At 39.2% G+C, this 17741-nt stretch overlaps 2 protein-coding genes across 2 annotated transcripts; both read left to right on the forward strand.

The window, feature by feature from the left end:
• The first annotated feature begins 17 nt into the window (after positions 1-17).
• Positions 18-15000, forward strand: LOC147510531 (RNA polymerase II transcription mediator). Its single transcript, XM_086602471.1, has 8 exons — positions 18-351; positions 416-611; positions 5119-5232; positions 5773-5858; positions 12462-12852; positions 12931-13404; positions 13490-13810; positions 14234-15000. The coding sequence occupies exons 1-8, from the start codon at positions 260-262 to the stop codon at positions 14546-14548; spliced, it is 1989 nt and encodes a 662-aa protein (XP_086458597.1). The 5' UTR covers positions 18-259; the 3' UTR covers positions 14549-15000.
• Positions 7134-9204, forward strand: LOC147510532 (uncharacterized). The gene is made up of 2 exons (XM_086602472.1): positions 7134-8636; positions 8867-9204. The coding sequence occupies exon 1, from the start codon at positions 7587-7589 to the stop codon at positions 8502-8504; it is 918 nt and encodes a 305-aa protein (XP_086458598.1). The 5' UTR covers positions 7134-7586; the 3' UTR covers positions 8505-8636; positions 8867-9204.
• Positions 15001-17741: the final 2741 nt, after the last annotated feature.

Raw genomic sequence — 17741 nt, forward strand, 5'->3', positions numbered from 1 at the left:
TATTTGAATATTTTATTAAGGATATTTAGTGGTAGAAAAAATGCTGTCCAATTTAGATGATGGTGTACTTTACGATATAAACAGCCATGAAACTTGGAAGGCCTCCTCTATCTATCTATCTATCTATGAAATAAAGTTGGAGTAATTACGGTCCACAAAAACTTAATAGAAAATTCAAAACAAAAATAAAAGATAAATTTAGCCAAGGCTTCTCAGTTCTCACTCACTCAACTCTCCCTCAAAACTCTTCGGAAATTCAATGGATGATGGAAACATTTACATTGCTCTCGATAAACTCCCAATCAAACGGCTAGACGTAATCGAAGAAAACGGACTCGAGAAGTTTCCACCGTAAGTTAATTAACATTAAACATTAATTTTTTATTATTATTTACTAATTTTTTGAATGGGGCAGTGACATAGGGCATGATCAGAAGCGTCTTGATTTGATAAGGAGAATTGATTTTGCATGGGCGGTTCAGAATGATTCCAAGAAGCAAAAGACCACTGATACTACCAGCACTAACAAGCCCTGGCCATGGAAGAATTTAGTCGACAATTTACACCTTGCACATCAAGAACTCTCCGTTATTATCGATTTGATCAACACGGTGAGTCATATACAAAGTGTCTGACTAAATAACTAGTCCAGTTGCATCCTTCTTAGTAACACAACTTAAAGTTAAGTCCAGATAAAGGACTATAAGTTACTCTCTATAACAACGCCTGATGTTGCACTAGTCCAGCATGTATCTCTTCTGTTTGACATTGCAATTACTTCATTAGCTGTTTGTCTATGTTCAAGGACTCCTGCCACACCTAGGAGCATTACTTGGCTATGTTTGTCCGACAAAAATGTTTGATTTTCATTTATAATGCATTGGGTTCGTACCGAATTTTACCAATGTACCTTCCTTTGAAAACAAAACCACAGTAAACTGCCTTTCTTCCATATTTTGAGATTCATCATTGTAAGTCCATAATTGATCCTATGCTATATGGCTCAAAGCAACACAAGAATTCTCAGTTATGGCCTGTACTTTAAACAACTGTTCTTATCTGGGGGATATGAAGATTGATGGGTCTTGGAAACTCATTATCTTGGCCGATGAGCTTTGAAAGTACTGTATTGTGGTTGCAAAATTTCCTAAACCTTGCTATGAGTGGATGCAGTAGGGGTTTAGAAGCTGATTGGTTTAAACTTGGTTCTTTTGTTTGGGGACTGTTTTCTTGGTAGTTTCGATTGGAGGAGTTATAGTGCAATTTGATGATTTGAGCTGCTTTGGCATTTCGGATTTGTTGTTTAACTATGGGTAGTAAGTTAATTCTTGAAGGCTAGAGTTCGAGATCGGATCCTTGAATTGATCGAAGCAACAAAGGGTATTTGATTGAACCTGTAATTTCCAATAACTTCTCTGATCGGAAAGTTGGAAGCTTGAGATGTAGCAGAAACAAAATTGAAAGAGCTGGATGCTTGCAAGGATCACTGCAGGCGTAGATGGCGGCAATTGTGAACTTGGTCCTCCAGTTGTGGGATTAGTGGCCCACAACCTACTACAATAAGCACGTCTCACTTTTTTGGCAAGACACAATCTGACGTGATTTAACTAACTAGGACTCTAAAAGTCTAAGGCTGTAATATAAAATTGCTCAGTTTGTTGGTTGTTGTGCCATCTGCTAAACCTTAGATTGGGGTGATAGAACTCTCACCTCATTTTATCTGAACAAGGTAACATGCCTAAGGCTAAAGACCCCATGTGGAATCATGTTACAGAAGCTGGATCAAAGTTGAAGTGTAATTTCTGCAAAGAGGAGTACAATTGTTCAATTACAAGAATAGGGAGAGTTGTAAGCAAGGATTTACATCCATGTAAATCTGCACCTGAATCTGTGATGCAATTTGCAAGAGCATCAGTGGAAGCACTTTCTAGAAAAAATCTAAGTTCCATTGACATGCCTACGAAGAGTCTGACATGGCGAATTTTCAAAAATTGAGGTATATCACATACAATACGTGTCCGATATGTGTCCCACACGGATTATTTTCAAAATATGGTGTGTCCATGTTGCATAGGAAAAAAGGGAAGGAAAAGCATTGATGAATATATGAGGTCATCAGTCGAAAGCCACTCTTCACTTGCTGGTGGTTCAAGTTCCTAGGGCCGGTGGTCAACAACAAACATTAAATTGTGTGTTTAGGAAAAAAGAAAAAGATAAGGCAGACCTTGAAATATCGAATGATTATTGTTAATGGTATAGCATTCAATGTTTTAAGGTCTCCAGAATTTGTAAGTGCAATGCAAGCTGTTGCAGATTTTGGGTGTGGGTGTGTGCCTCCAAGTGGTGAAACTGTTAAAACTAAGCAGGTGGGTGCACTGAAGGAAGAAGCATCCGATTGTTGGCAAGACACCAGAAATAGATCTCATATAAGTCCTGTTGGTAGCTTCTTCAGTGGGAATGGTGTTCTTATGTTCGGAATCTATTGAAGGAGAAGTGAAGGATGCAAAATTTATTTTTAAATTTTAAAAAGAAAAGAATAAATAAACACGTGGGTAGGGAAAATGTTGTGCAAATAATTGCCTACAACACTTCAAATTATACAGCCGCAGGAAATTATTTTGAGATTGAGATGCCTCGTGTATAAGTCGAATTGTGTTGCTCACTGCATTAATCTTATTTTAGAAGATATATAGATAAGTTGCTGTCATAACAAAAAATTATTCCTGATGCAAGGGGTGTTGTTATGTTTTTGTATGGCAAGCAACATGCAATAGATCTCTTGAAGAAGCACACAAATGGAAGAGAATTAAAAAGAACTTTTGCCACTCGATTTGCTACAAACATTTTGATGGTGCAGTTTTCCTTGATGAATTTTGGACAAGGATTAAGATTCATGGTTGCACCACAAGAGTGGTGAAATTTGGTTAGGCCTACAGATGATGGAGGTGGATATGTGGCAAGTGTGATTAATAACAATGAATTTTGGGAAGATGCAAAAGAAATGATCACTGCAGTGGATCCTCTCATTAAACTATTAAGAATGGTTGATGGAAAAGGTGGAACACTTGGGTACATATATGAAGCCATGGGTAGGGTCAAAGAGCCAATTGTTACATTTTTTAAAGACGAGAGTGCTCGATATGAAGTATACTGGGACATAATCAATTTTAGGAAGAAAAAATAGCTTGATAATCCTCTCCAAGCTGCAACAGCTCTGTTGAATCCACGTTTGTATTTTGACAAATTGGCGAAGCAAGATGAACACACAAACAAAGGAGTTATGGACGTTCTTTATAAGATGGTTCCTCTCGGGGATCAAGATGCTTTTGGTGATCAACTTGCACATAAACATAGCAATGAAGCCCTATATCTTTACACAGTTCACACGAGGCCTCCTTCATAAAAAGCATCCAAGTACGTGATAAATGTTTATCCTTACATCACATGTAAATGATAAACTTCTAGTTATCTATGGTATAATCTACCCCATTAAGTATAGTTTTTTCTTACGTGATTGGTGGAAAGTGGTGGATCCCAAGTTTGCTGAACTTAGAGATGTAGCGGTGAAGTTGTTGAGTCAGCTATGTAGTGCTTCAGCTTGTGAATGGAATTGGAGTGCATTTGATGCTGTAATTTCTAAGAAACACAATAAGTTGGATCCAAAGATTGAAATATAACACATGACATGGTGTATGCGAGAGTCAACTTGCATCTGAAGAAAACAAAGGAAAAGGATGGTGGCAGTTTAGAACCAATTTATTTGGATAAGTTTGTTGCATTTCCATTCTATACCTGATGTTGCAACTACAGTGCCACCACCTACATCCCTATCAAGAAAGGAGTTGTTAATATTGACGATGATGGAGATTCTGAAGAAAATGTAGATAGTGACAACATGTTGATATGTATTATGACGGACATCCACCGTGATTGTGGACCTTCCCAATTTATTTTTGATGAATGATAGAAATTAGAATTTAGATTGTAAGACTTGATTTAGTGTATGTTCTTTGTAGTTTGAAGTTAGGTATTACCCTTATTATGAATCCCTTCTTGCAGTTTTTTAATTAAGCATGGAATAATACATACTACTTTCCAGAAAATTAGAGCTTAGAATACCAAATGGTTAATTGTGACACGATACAAATAAATATTAAAAATATACATATTCTTGTGTTAATACCGATTTTTAACAAATTTATCTGAACTTCTCGAATCGATACCTTACTGAATTATTTTGTATCATGGATTTGTGACTATAGTTTACTTGGGTTAGATTATTTTATTATTAATATAATTCTTTTAAATGGTTATGGGATTAGGCAGACCCCAACCTGTATTAATCTTCTCAAGATCTTACATAAAGTTTCCAGTTGCATCCTCCTCAGTAATACGAGTTAAAGTTAAAGTCCAGAGTGGGCAAGAAATACACTGAAGGACTATCAATTACTGTTGTTTCTTTAGCTTCCTATGGTTTGATCAAATATTCGATTGGCCTTCGTTTTCCAATTGGGAAAGGAGAATAGCTATTTGTCATAGATCAATCAGGTATCTGCCTTTCTAGGGTTTGAACTTTGAACAGTAGGTGTATCAGGTTGGCTTAATACCAAATGGTAAAGTCCAAACTGTTATGCTAGAGATATATTATGATATATACCACCAAAGGCTATAAATAAACAGACCTTTGGCCGAAGTGGTGGTTGATTAATTAGATTTTGTGTTTGTGATGGAGAAACATGTCTTTTGTGTGTTTGAGTGAGCCTTCATTTAATTTTGGGGTGATTATAAGGAGAACCATTAATACCCTTCATAAAAAATTGTGAGTTTTAAGTTCGGTTTCACACACAACCGTAGTGGCTCACGAAAACTACATAGCCATTTTTTGTCGTCATGCTCATGTCAGAATTTGGGGAATCCACAAGCATGTGATTTCAACATTTTGATTCTTGGTGCAACTATATATCCAAATAATGCTTAGAGTATTTCAATTCACACTCACATATTGGTTTTGTGATGCTATTAGTTAAATAATTGTATGGTTGACCAGCCATATTAAGTTGCTAAATTTTCTGACTGGTATCTTTTTTTTTTTTTTCTTTTCCTACTTTACATTTCAAGGTTGAAGCTAATGATGCGGTGACAGTAGCTGGTATGACACGGCCGAAGCCATTACCTAATGAAGTTCTGTCGGACTTATCTGTATCTTCAGCATCAAAGCTACAGTGTTTTCGGGTACATTTTCTAATCTGTCTCATTGGTCTTGTACTTTAAATCTGAAAGTCTTGAAATATCCAGAGAAGAAAATATCTTGTTGTCCTCGGAACAGATATATACAGACGATATATTGCAAATAGATTGGTAATATTATATTGATCATATGTAAAGGTGGTAAAGTAGTATCGTGGTTTTGTACTATATATCTCCATATGTTGCTAGTGTTAGGATGTTTTGGACCCTGGCTATATGTCGAGTTGTAATCTATATATATATTGATATGGAGCTGTTATGGAAAAATTTCTTACAATATATAACTTTTTTTATTTTTGCTGGGTTACAATTGATAATTGGAACCTGAACCTGTGCTTGGTAGCTCCGTTTTAAGTTGTATTGTATGTCATGGTACTAATTTTATTTCTTGAGCTTCACTATCTTTTGGTTGTCACTCTTTTGTGATTTCTGTAGTAACCTATATGAATGTTTCAGCTTGCTAAACTTGATTCACTTCTTTAATCTCTTTTTTATAGTTATTTTGCCTACTGTATTTGATTACAGCACCTTGGAAAATATTTTAAGCAGTCCGCTAAAGGTTTGGAACAGCAGATTGCTAGGGAAGCAAGGTTTTATGGTGCTTTGATAAGGTAATATCTTTTGTATCCTCTCTAAAATCACAAGGTAAACTATGCGGCTTGTAGATCTGGGTTTTGACACAAGCCAGTTAACTTGAGCGCTTGAGCCTAAAAGTGACATTTTCCAACTTCAATTGTAGAATCTCTTTTGTACCCCCATTTGTAAAAACCCTCCATTTTCAAAATCATTAGTGATTGCCCCCCACTCGGTCAATTTTCTGTGTAACAGACGTTGGTATTTTGTATATTGGCAATTTTGCCCCTATTTCAAATTTGTAAAAACCTGCCATTTTTAACATACGTCTTTGTCCCATTTTTTCAATTTTTTTGATTTTCCGTGTAACATTTTGGCAGTGTTCTAGTGCCATTGACACTGAATTCCTTAGTCTTTACCATAGATTATAGTCAAGAATATGTATTGCCTATTAAGCTACATACGGGTACAAGTACAGTTATTGGTTGTTCGATTCAGTTGAGAGGGAACTAATAGGTGTATACCATGAATGGAACCACTGCATGCAATTTTGTCATGTAAGGTATCTGAAAGAAGTAAAAAACAGTCATTGGTGCATCGTGGGGAAGGGTTGAGGACTCACCTAATGGGGGAATGCAGGTGAATTCCCAAACAAATACAACAACCAAATAGCTGCACCACATAGCCATACACCCTAAAAGATGTACTGTTTAGAATTTCATGAAACGAAGTGACAAGTTTGATAAGTTTTACCAAATTGGAAGCATCAATTGTAGGCCTATAAGCCTACAACATTTCAGATCATTTTACCCACATCTTCCCATAGCAATGATAGCATCATGTGTTTGAAAAAATGGGTTTTGGGTTTCATTAGAGGAAGCTCCAAAAATGCCATTAATGGCCGCTGCTAATGCCAAATTTCCGGTTTTCTGGTTGGTATTAAACCCAATTGCCTTCACTATCTCTCCATCCCCTCACATTCAAATCCAATTTCACGACTTCCCCTCCACTAAGGAGTTCTTCAATATGAGCCGAGTTAAAACCAACTCTGGTTAAACCGAGTTGACTCAGTGGAAACCAATTCTGATACTTTTGCTGTATTCTTTACACTATTGAGGAAATGAAGATATGGGTATTGGCATTTTGGCTACATACTCCGGCAATTGTTTTGCTTACTGAGTTATTGAATTTGATTGGTGAGAAAAATGAAGGGGAGATTGGTGTTAGCGGTATTAGTATTATGTCTTAAAGGGCAGTTTAGTCTTTGTACCTATTTTAGGGTTTATATAAATAATATATGAGGAGGCCAGCTTGAAGTTAAGTGGTCTTTCTCTTTTCTGCTCTCTCACCATGACTCTTTTTCTCTCCTCTCTCTAATTGATGCTCTCAATTCTCTAACTTGGTATCGGAGCAACTTTTTTTTTTTTCTTTCTTCTTCTTCTTCTCTTCTTTTTTTTTTTGTGGGTTGCAATAACTCTGCTGGTTTGGTGGAAGTTTAGAGAGACTCTCCACTTCCTATGTGGTTTGTTGTTTCCTTGTGTGTTTGTGCACCCTAGATGAGTTGAAATCGTTAGTATCTAGGGTTGTATCCAGTTTGTAATTGGTGTGGCCTTTTTTTTACTGATTTGGTTGTTTTCTGTGTGGTTGTTTCTGGTATTTTCTGGTGTGAACAATGGATGACGCAGTGAATCCTAAACCTGACTCTAAACAGTCTTTATATTATGTCAACGATGATCTCGGTAAGCCCATTACTAATTTTCGTTTAAATGGGAACAATTATCTTTCATGGAGTTATGCTGTTGAACACTTTATTAGAAAAAAAAAAAAAATCTAAAATTCTTACTGATGATCCTCCGAATTCCAATGATTCTACTTATGAAGACTGGATGGCTTCTAACTCTATGGTTTTGACTTGGTTGTGGAATAGTATGGAGCCAAAAGTTCTTACTAATGTGCAGTTCTTACCCACGGAAAAACAAGTATGGTCATCATTGAAGGAGATGTATTCCCAAGAAAATAATCTATCTCGAATTTATGATCTGTTTGAGTCTTTGTTCAAGACAAAACAGGGTGATCAACCTATTGATGAGTACTATAGCACTATGAAAGGACTATGGGAAGAGCTCTTGCTTTATCAACCATTTACAGTTAATTTGGAGAAGCAACGAGAACAGCGTGAACACTTTCAGGTTGCTTTGTTGCTGCATGGGCTGAATTCTGAGTATAGTGTTTACAAGGATCAAATTTTAGCAAGTGAAACGGTACCCTCTGCAGCACAAGCTTTTTCGCGTCTTAAGAGAAAGCGTTTGGAGCATGGTGAGTTTGTTCCTGTTGCTAAGGAGTCATCTGCCTTACTCTCTACTCCGAGTAATCGTGGTGGACGAGGAGGTTTTGGTGGTGGTCGAGGCTTTAATGGCCGTGGAGCTCGTGGTAATTCTGGTTTTGGCAGAGGTAACCGTGGTGGTTTTGGAGGACGTCGTGGTCGTGGGGATAGGTATGATGGTACTGACGAGAGGAAGTGCACATATTGTGGTAAGGATGGTCACACTGAGCCATTTTGTTGGGACAAACATGGGAAGCCTGCCTATGCCCATAATGCTTATGATCAAACTTTTGGGTCTTCCGCTGCTGGACCTTCTAGTGCTTCTCCTCCTTCTACCAAGAAGTTTTGGGTCAAATTTTGAATCGCCTTAATCAGTATTTACGTTCTTCCGCAACCCACACGGCTACTATGGCAAGTTCTGGTAAGTCTGCTAGTTTGGCGGTACCTTCTTCCTCTTGGATCATTGATTCAGGAGCTAGTGCTCATATGACCGGTAATCCCTCTTTTCTTTCTAATTTTGTGCCAACTAAGACTAGCATGACTTTAGCTGATGGGTCCTCCCGTCCTGTTCTTGGTACCGGTGTTCTTCGTCCTACTAAGTTCTTAAATTTGCAGTCGAGTCTTTATGTTCCTCATCTTTCATTTAATCTAGTCTCTGTTAGTGAACTTACTAAATCTCTACACTGTTCTGTAACATTTACTCCTACTGGTTGTGTGTTTCAGGACCTCAAGACGAAGATGACGATTGGTTCGGGGTATGAGCATGATGGGTTATATGTATTGGATGTTGCGAAATCAAGTTCTGTTTCAGCTTTGAGTGCGTCTGTGTCTCCACTTCAGTGGCATCGTCGTCTTGGTCATCCCTCATTGGTTAAGTTGCGTCAGTTACTTCCTAAGTTAAGTCCAGTATCTGTTTTAGATTGTGAAGCATGTCAGTTGGGAAAACACCATCGTAGTACGTTTCCCAGTAGGGTTGATAAGAGGTCTTTGGGTCCTTTTGATGTAGTCCATACGGACATTTGGGGTCCTTCACGAAATAAAAGCTTGTCTGGTTTCTTTTATTTTGTAGTGTTTGTTGATGATTTTTCTAGAATGACATGGCTATATTTGTTAAAGGATCGTACTGAGCTACCTCGTGCTTTGTTCAATTTTTACAATGAAGTTGCGACTCAGTTTGATAAAAAAATTAAAATTATTCGTTCTGACAATGCCTTAGAGTATACTCAGTCTTGTGTACGACATTTTTGTGAAGATCGAGGTGTTATTCATCAAACCACTTGTCCCCACACCTCTCAAATGTATGGAGTTCTTTGAACGAAACTTCGTCATTTACTCGATGTTACTCGCACTATGATGTTTGCCATGGGGGTTTCTAAGCCATATTGGAGTGATTCTGTTCTCACTGCTAATTATCTCATTAATCGTATGCCATCGTCTGTTCTTGATGGTCAGTCTCCTTTTGCATTGATGTATCCTACTCAGTCATCTTATGGTTTGCCACCTCGAGTGTTTGGTTGTGTTGCGTTTGTTCATGTTTTAGGTCATGGTCATGACAAATTAGATCCTCGGTCTATAAAGTGTGTTTTTGTGGGTTACTCACGTACTCAAAAAGGGTATCGCTGTTATAGTCCTGTTACTCGTCGCTATTATGTCAGTGCTGATGTTACTTTCTTTGAGTCTACTTCCTATTTCTCTACAGAGGGGCAGTTGTTTGATCCAAATTTAGTGTCTTGTCGTGAGGGGGAGTTACTTAATCTGCTACCCCAACCAGTTGTTCCCATTCCAGTTGTACCTTCTGAGGAGGTGCCTCCCGCACCTATTATGCCCTGTGCGGAGGGGCCTAGTCGTGTTCCTATTACAACCGTTAGGGGGTCCATGCCTATTTATGCTCAATATCATCGTATTTTTCCTCGAAAGAAAGTTACTAATGTTGAATCTACCCCTGTTACTACTGTTGAACCAGCACTGAAACAGTCGTCATCTTCTTTAGAGGCTCCTTCGGTTCGTGTTGTACCTGTTACACGGACTACGACTCAGGTTGAACCCATTGCTAAACGGACCAGGTCTAAGTCTCCTTATCCTATCTCTCAGTTTGTTTCATTACATCGTGTTGCTCCTGGTTTTCGTACTTTTGCTTTGTCTGTGTCTTCTGTTTCGGTTCCCTCGTCCCTTACCCAAGCACTAGCTTCTTCTGGCTGGACATTAGCCATGAAAGAGGAAATCTCAGCCCTTCATGAGAATAAGACTTGGGACCTTATGCCTCTTCCACCAGGAAAGAACACAGTTGGATGTAGGTGGGTTTCCACGTGAAAGTACCTCCCTGATGGGATTCGTTGGAGCCGCCCTCAAGGCACGTTTGGTTGCTAAAGGGTACACTCAGACATATGGGGTTGATTATATGGAGACATTTTCTCCTGTTGCTCGGCTTAACTCTGTTAGGATTTTACTTTCTGTTGCTGTGTGCAAGGGTTGGCCTCTTTATCAGCTTGACATTAAAAATGCCTTCTTGCATGGTGTGTTACAAGAAGAGGTGTATATGGATCAGCCACCCGGGTTTGTTGTCCCTGGAAAGGAGAATATGGTGTGCAAGTTGAAAAAGGCTATTTATGGATTGAAGCAGTCACCTCGTGCTTGGTTTGATAGGTTTAGTTCTGTGGTTATCCAGTTTGGTTTTCATCGATCTGTCTCTGATCATTCTGTGTTTGTTCGACATTCCGCGTCTGGCACTATTGTTCTGATTGTATATGTTGATGATATCATTATTTCTGGTAGTGATGCAATAGGTATTTCTCATTTGAAACAGTATTTGGGGCAGCATTTTCATACGAAGGATTTAGGTCTCCTTCGGTACTTTCTTGGGATTGAGGTTGCTCGTTCCAATGAAGGTATTAGTTTGTCGCAACGTAAGTATGTGTTGGATCTTCTTAGTGAGACGGGGCTTCTTGGATCGAAGCCTGTTGATACCCCCATGGATCCTACTGTGAAGCTTCATGCCGAACAGGGGGAGGTGTTTTCTGATTGTAGTCGGTATCGTCGCCTTGTTGGTCGTCTTATCTATCTTACTGTGACTCGTCCAGATATTACTTATGCAGTTGGAGTAGTTAGTAAGTTCATGCACGCTCCACATATTTCTCATTGGAATGCTGTTATTCGTATTCTAAGATATCTGAAGGGTTCTCCTGGTAATGGACTTCTTTATCGCCCTTCACAGACACTAGATATTTGTGGGTTTTCAGATGCTGATTGGGCAGGTGATCCTACAGATCGCCGGTCTACTTCTGGGTATTGTACATTTGTTGGAGGAAATTTAGTCACTTGGCGCAGTAAGAAACAAAGTGTTGTAGCTCGGTCAAGCGCTGAGGCGGAGTATCGTGCTATGGCTCACACAGCTTCTGAGATGATTTGGGTTCGGTCTCTACTGTTAGAAATGGATGTTCATGCTCCTTCTCCTATGTCTATGTTCTGTGACAATCAAGCTGCGATCTATATAGCTAGTAACCCAGAGTTCCATGAGCGTACCAAACATATCGAGGTTGATTGTCACTTCGTTCGTGATTTAATGATGTCCAAGCAGATTGTTACTCCTTATGTGAATTCTAGTGATCAGCTAGGTGATATTCTTACCAAACCTTTGGCTCGACCTAGTTTTTCAACTATGTGTTCCAAGCTGGGCATGTTTGACTTGTATGCTCCAGCTTGAGGGGGAGTGTTAGCGGTATTAGTATTATGTCTTAAAGGGCAGTTTAGTCTTTGTACCTATTTTAGGGTTTATATAAATAATATATGAGGAGGCCAGCTTGAAGTTAAGTGGTCTTTCTCTTTTCTGCTCTCTCACCATGACTCTTTTTCTCTCCTCTCTCTAATTGATGCTCTCAATTCTCTAACTATTGGAAAATGGCGCAAAAATGTATGTTAAAAATGGGGTGTTTTTACAAATTTGAAATAGGGGCAAAATTGTCAATATACAAAATACCAACATCTGTTACACAAAAAGTTGTCAGAGTGGGGGGAAATCACTAATGATTTTGAAAATGGGGGGTTTTCACAAAAAGGGGTACACAAACTTTGGGGGGTCAAGTAAAAAAAACCCCTTTTCATTTATTTGTTATGAGTTTCTGTCTGTGTAGTTCTGCATACACGATTACTTGGCCCATGATACTATGTCCTCTACTGCTTTCGGATGCTACGACACCAATATCATATGATGATGGGATGTGTCAGCATGTTTGGGTTGAGTCGAGAACCAATACAGCTGTTCAAGTTACTCACTGATCTGATTACAAATTCCTGTGTTAACCTCTTTAATCTTTTTGTATAGGTTGCAGAAAAACTGGAAAGTCAAACGACAGCGTGTGGCTGTTTCCACTCCTAGTAGCGAAGGCTTCACAATTGATCTCTGTGATACCTCGTTGTCTGATCTGATGGCTGTATATCGCCCTCCTCCTATATCTTCCATTCATGTTGATCGTGACTCCGCTGGCATGTTGGCCGTAAGCCTGCCTCCAAAGTCATGCCGCTCTATCCAATTTGGTTTTCTTGGTAGGGGTTCCAGGTATAAACCAATGGAAATTGGTAATGGGAAACCTAATTGCTCACTTGAGCATCCTTTCAGTAAGAAAGAGACAAGAAGAGATGAAGATGTCAATGTATGTGTTAAAGAAACACACTCAATTCTTCGTGGAGTTCATCGTGCAATCTTTAATGAACAGGTGGCTTTTCTTGCTTTACGTTTCAGTTTTTCCAGCCTCTCATGTGCAATTTTGCTGACTGGGTTCTTATTACTGCAGGTTTTTGATTTGGTAAATCGTGAGGCATGCAATCCTTCCCTAGGAGTTAATGTAACTGGGATACGAGAAAACTATCTAGAGCTAGGCATTGGTCAAGGAGCATGTGTGTATCTATCTCTTGTGCCTCTCGGGCAAGGTGTAGATATGATGGACGAATCTCCAGATGAGCAGACTTTGGAAACTGCAATGACACCTTCAGATGTATATGATGGTGCTATGGTAGGGGAACCGAGGCCTGATACTCTTGATAAGCTCTTTGGATTCCCTAGTTCAGTCAGCTGTGAGATTTATCTACAACAAATTTTCCACGAAAATGTATTAACGAGAGTGAAGGATAGACGCCCTTTTCCCAGCAGAACTCATATAGTAGCTAGTCAACCTTTTGGCAAAGGATTTGATCTTCTAGGTCATTTCTGTATGACTCTAGCTCATAGGATCTTCTCGAACAAAGTTTTGGCACAGCTGGAAAATATGGTATTTCATCTAGTTTCCTATTGTATGTTATTTAGAAAGGAAAATGGTTTAATGACGATCACTCGCATATTCTTCAATTTTGCAGGCAAACAAGGTTTCGTATCTCCATTTGTTATCTCGTCCTACTTGGCATTCTCGTACATCTTCGTGGTCACTCTTGATGAAGGTTCCTCAGTCAATTCTTCACGCTGGCAACCGAATCAGGCCATTGAATATCCACACTCGGAAAAATGGGGTCCAATCCCAGTTCGAGACCAAAGTGGTGGTGATTGATAACTGCATTAATATAGAAGGGGAGGGTGCTCCAAATGTGGTCAGCCTGTTCAAAGGTGGTTCCGAGGGGATATGTTCCTTGAACAGTTATGACTTTGACTTGGCAGATTTGCAAGTGATACTTCTGCAGCAGGTACGTCTCTATTCTTGTCATTATGTGTCTGTTATTTGCATAATGGCCCTCGCTGTGTAGAATTGTTGCTTCCATTTGTTTCAATGAAGCATGACTAGTTCACCATTTTAAAAAATAGGTATACTGCTAGGTAAACTAAGCAAAATAATACTGAAAGTATTAATATGTTATAGTGCTACTTGGTCCCTGATTCGAAGGGTTGTGCATAGAAGGTTATAATTGTATGTATAGCATGCATCACGTGTCATTAGAAAGTTTTGGTGTGGTCGGACATGTTCTCATCCCTCAACTGTTGGAACCTTACACCATTGTTTGGTGCCAGTATTTATCAGTTATTATTATTTTTGTTGATGTTTTGTGTCTACCAATGCATGTTATCATGGCCCAACATCTTTCTCAACTAAGAAGCTGTACTTGTGACAGGTTGCAAGCCAGGTCATTCGCTGGCTCCATGAGGAAGCTCTTATGGTCGGTATGAAGGCGAGCCGAGACTTTCTATGCTTATCATTTGAGATGCAGCAGGGTGACAGATTCTGCCTAGTGGCGCACGTGGATCCTAGAGATACCGAAGGATGCATCTCATGGTGGTTAATAATGGCTGATGGATTAATGGAGGAGGGCAAGCTACGCACAGGTTTCTCCAATGAGTCGGACAATATGAAATTCTTGGGGGTCTTGTCTTTGGAAAGATTATATTCCTTATTGATGGACTTACTTGGCTTCTGCATTAGCGACTGAAACCGTTAAGATTCTTGATTGCAATCATGCATGCTTTTCCTTCTTAATATGTGCTTTTAGCGAATAATGCATAATAATGCCAAAAAAAGAAGATGAAGCAGAGTACAGAACTGGACAAAAAGACAGGCCAGGTGAGCACTAGGATCTACATGGCCTACAACATTCAAAGTAGGTTGGCATCCCTTAAGACCACATCATTTGGTACCTTGCACAATGGGACTCGAGAGACAGTCAACTTAAGAGATGAAAAGGAGAGTTCTAGTGGACTGTCATAAAAGCAAGTACTTGCTAGCTTACTTCACCAAGCGTAATTTTGAATTGATGACAACTGAACGATGTGTAATATTCTGAGATAATAAGAATTACAGAAACGGATGTATGGTAAGACCTGAGATTTCTGATGACCTATTTATGAAGATTTTATACAAAGTTAAGGCAGGTTTTGCAGTCAACTGAAATTGCAATCTTATCTGTGAACCGGTCAGATGAAAATTTTCTGTGAATTCTCATTTTTTCAGAAAATTAGGGTTTTCATCATAACCGTAAAAAGGTGTATGACAAGAATGATCATGCCATGTTTCCCGTGATCTGGCAGGAAACTATCGCAAGAATGATTGTGCCATGTTCCCAGTAATCTGGCAGGAAACATCATACATCATACTTCTACATAGACTTCCATCGGTTACCTTCAAACTTAACGGTTGTAATAATGTTCTAGGTGTACTCTTAGTCTCTTAGACGTGTAGCCAAAAGATGAAGCCCAAAAATTCGTTAGTGATTCGCTAGTTTGTCTTCATTATTCTGTTAGGGTACATTTGGAGAAAAGTTCTGGGGTGCAAGTGTTGATGGTTAGATTTCTGGAGGTGTCCCTTTCTCGGTGTTTAAGGAACATTCTGCCCTCAATTGCGGTGATTCGGTGAATCATTTATTTTAAAAGATGCGCACAATGCATTACCAGTTTTCAATTACTGATCTCTTTGTTTATTCGAATATAATCTCAATTTGAATGATCAAAGTAGACATGATATTTGCTATATTATGTCGCAAAACTGTGGATGCTAATGTTTTTGAAGTTTGGTTGTGGCAACAAAGGCCTTGCTTCTTGCAGCCAGCACCACCACTACTACCGAACACACATTTATTTCCTCTGGTCCTCCCTTTATCTTGATACTCAACATATATGAATTATGACTCCCTCCATTTTTTCTTTTCCTTCATTCCAGTTACATCTAAGCCATAACCTTTCCAGAAAGATTTGCCCTTCATTCGCGCCTCCTGTGGTATATCACCGCAAGTCCTTTTCTTTGTTGGCTGGCAAACTAAATCCTAGAGGGTGACTGAGTTCTACAGGAGCATTTCGAAATGAATATTGGTGGAAGGATGATGTTCTATCCAAATCTTCAAAGGAGTGCGTAGATTGGAGTATTAGACAAGGTCAGAATTTTGGAGGGTAGGCATTCTCTAGAATTGGCACGCATGTCCCTGAAATGTGAGGAACATCACAATCATGTTCAGCTTGTGCAACCCAGAAACAGGTTCTTTGTACCCTCAACGCCTCCGCGTGTTAACAACAGCAAGAGATAGATAGCCTTTTCTGTGCTTCCCCTTCATGTAAGATTGATAAAAGTCTTCACAGCTCTAGCTGATCTTTGTGGAATTGTGGCAAATTTGTTGAAATAGACAATTCAAGCTTCGGCTTGTCAGAATCTAGACTGGCGATTCAGGTTGAAAATCATAATTTGGATGAAATCCAAGACTCTTGGTGCAGGTCCCTGAAAGAAATTACAAGTGGTTGGTGGTAGTGGCCTGGTTGCACAATATAATGTCTTGAACTTATGGAGAAGAACATAATTTCAGAGCCAAATACACCAGGGAGAAGAGATGACATGGTGCAGCTAGATGAGGTGGTCCTCGCTTCGAACTCAGCCAAAAAACAAGGATCCGTTTTACACTTTGTAAAGGAGCGTTTTGGTCTTCCTTTACATACAAGGTAAAGAGGGGAAGAGGATTGGACAACCTAAAAAACACCAAAATTTTGAACCAAGCCAAACACCAAACCAAAAAAACACCAACCATCTTTAGGAGCAACATCAAATTTTCGACATCAAATGAAGCGGTTTTGGATAAACCGCGCCATATAGCCCACTCGGTTTTTCCAAAACCGCTCCACTAAAGCCCATCTGACAGGCCCAAGGGCCCAAGCCCAAGCGATTTTCCCAAAACCGTGTAGTTTTCCAGAAACCACATGCTATAATCATTTAACCTTCTTGATTCTGCGAGGTTATCTTCATTTTTCATGTTCCCCCTAATCTAAACTCATCTCCTTGAGCAAAAAAAAAAAAAAAACTACCAAAACTCCTGACGATTTTTCAATGGATCATTCATCTTCTTATGATTCATCTTTTGATTCTTCATCGAGCTCAAGTTCGAGCTCTTCAAATGATAACACTGCAATGAAAACTCGTAAATTAGTGATTATTGATCTACCTTTGGTTCGACATCGTCTGAGTTTATTGCGTCAACAAGAAGCGGAGTCTTCTTATAAACCACATGGTGGCTCGAAGAAAGGAAGAAAATGCAAGAATCGTCAGTACGAGACAACACTGACTCGTATAAATGCTAACTACTTCGGCACAAATCCTATATTTCGTGACCACGACTTTCGACGCCAATTTCGTATGTGTCAGTCATTATTTACTCATATTTTCAATCATCTTAATTATAATGTACCATATTTTCAACAAAAAATTAATAGTGCGGGTAAATTTGGGATTAACCCAAAAATCAAAGTAATTGCTGTTATACGAATGCTTGCTTATGGGTTTGCAGCTGATCTAGTAGATGACATGTTACATGTTGCTGAGCCAACTGTTCATGAATGCATGCGCTATTTCTGTGATGGAATTATTAGAATTTTTGGAGGTGAATACTTGTGCAAACCAAATGCTGTAGATATTCAGCGTTTGCTTGAAGAGTTAAAGGAACGCGGATGGCCTGGAATGCTAGGAAGCATTGATTGCATACATTGGCAATGGAAGAATTGCCCATCCGCGTGACAAAGGTTTCACACTGGCCATGTGCATAAACCAACGGTGATTTTGGAGGCAGTTGCTTCTCGTGACACGTGGATTTGGCATGCTTTTTTTGGCATGGCAGGTTCACACAATGATCTTAATGTGCTTGACCGCTCACC

This window comes from Coptis chinensis, chromosome 3 (genome assembly GCF_015680905.1).
Source record: "Coptis chinensis isolate HL-2020 chromosome 3, ASM1568090v1, whole genome shotgun sequence".
Classification (NCBI taxonomy): domain Eukaryota; kingdom Viridiplantae; phylum Streptophyta; class Magnoliopsida; order Ranunculales; family Ranunculaceae; genus Coptis; species Coptis chinensis.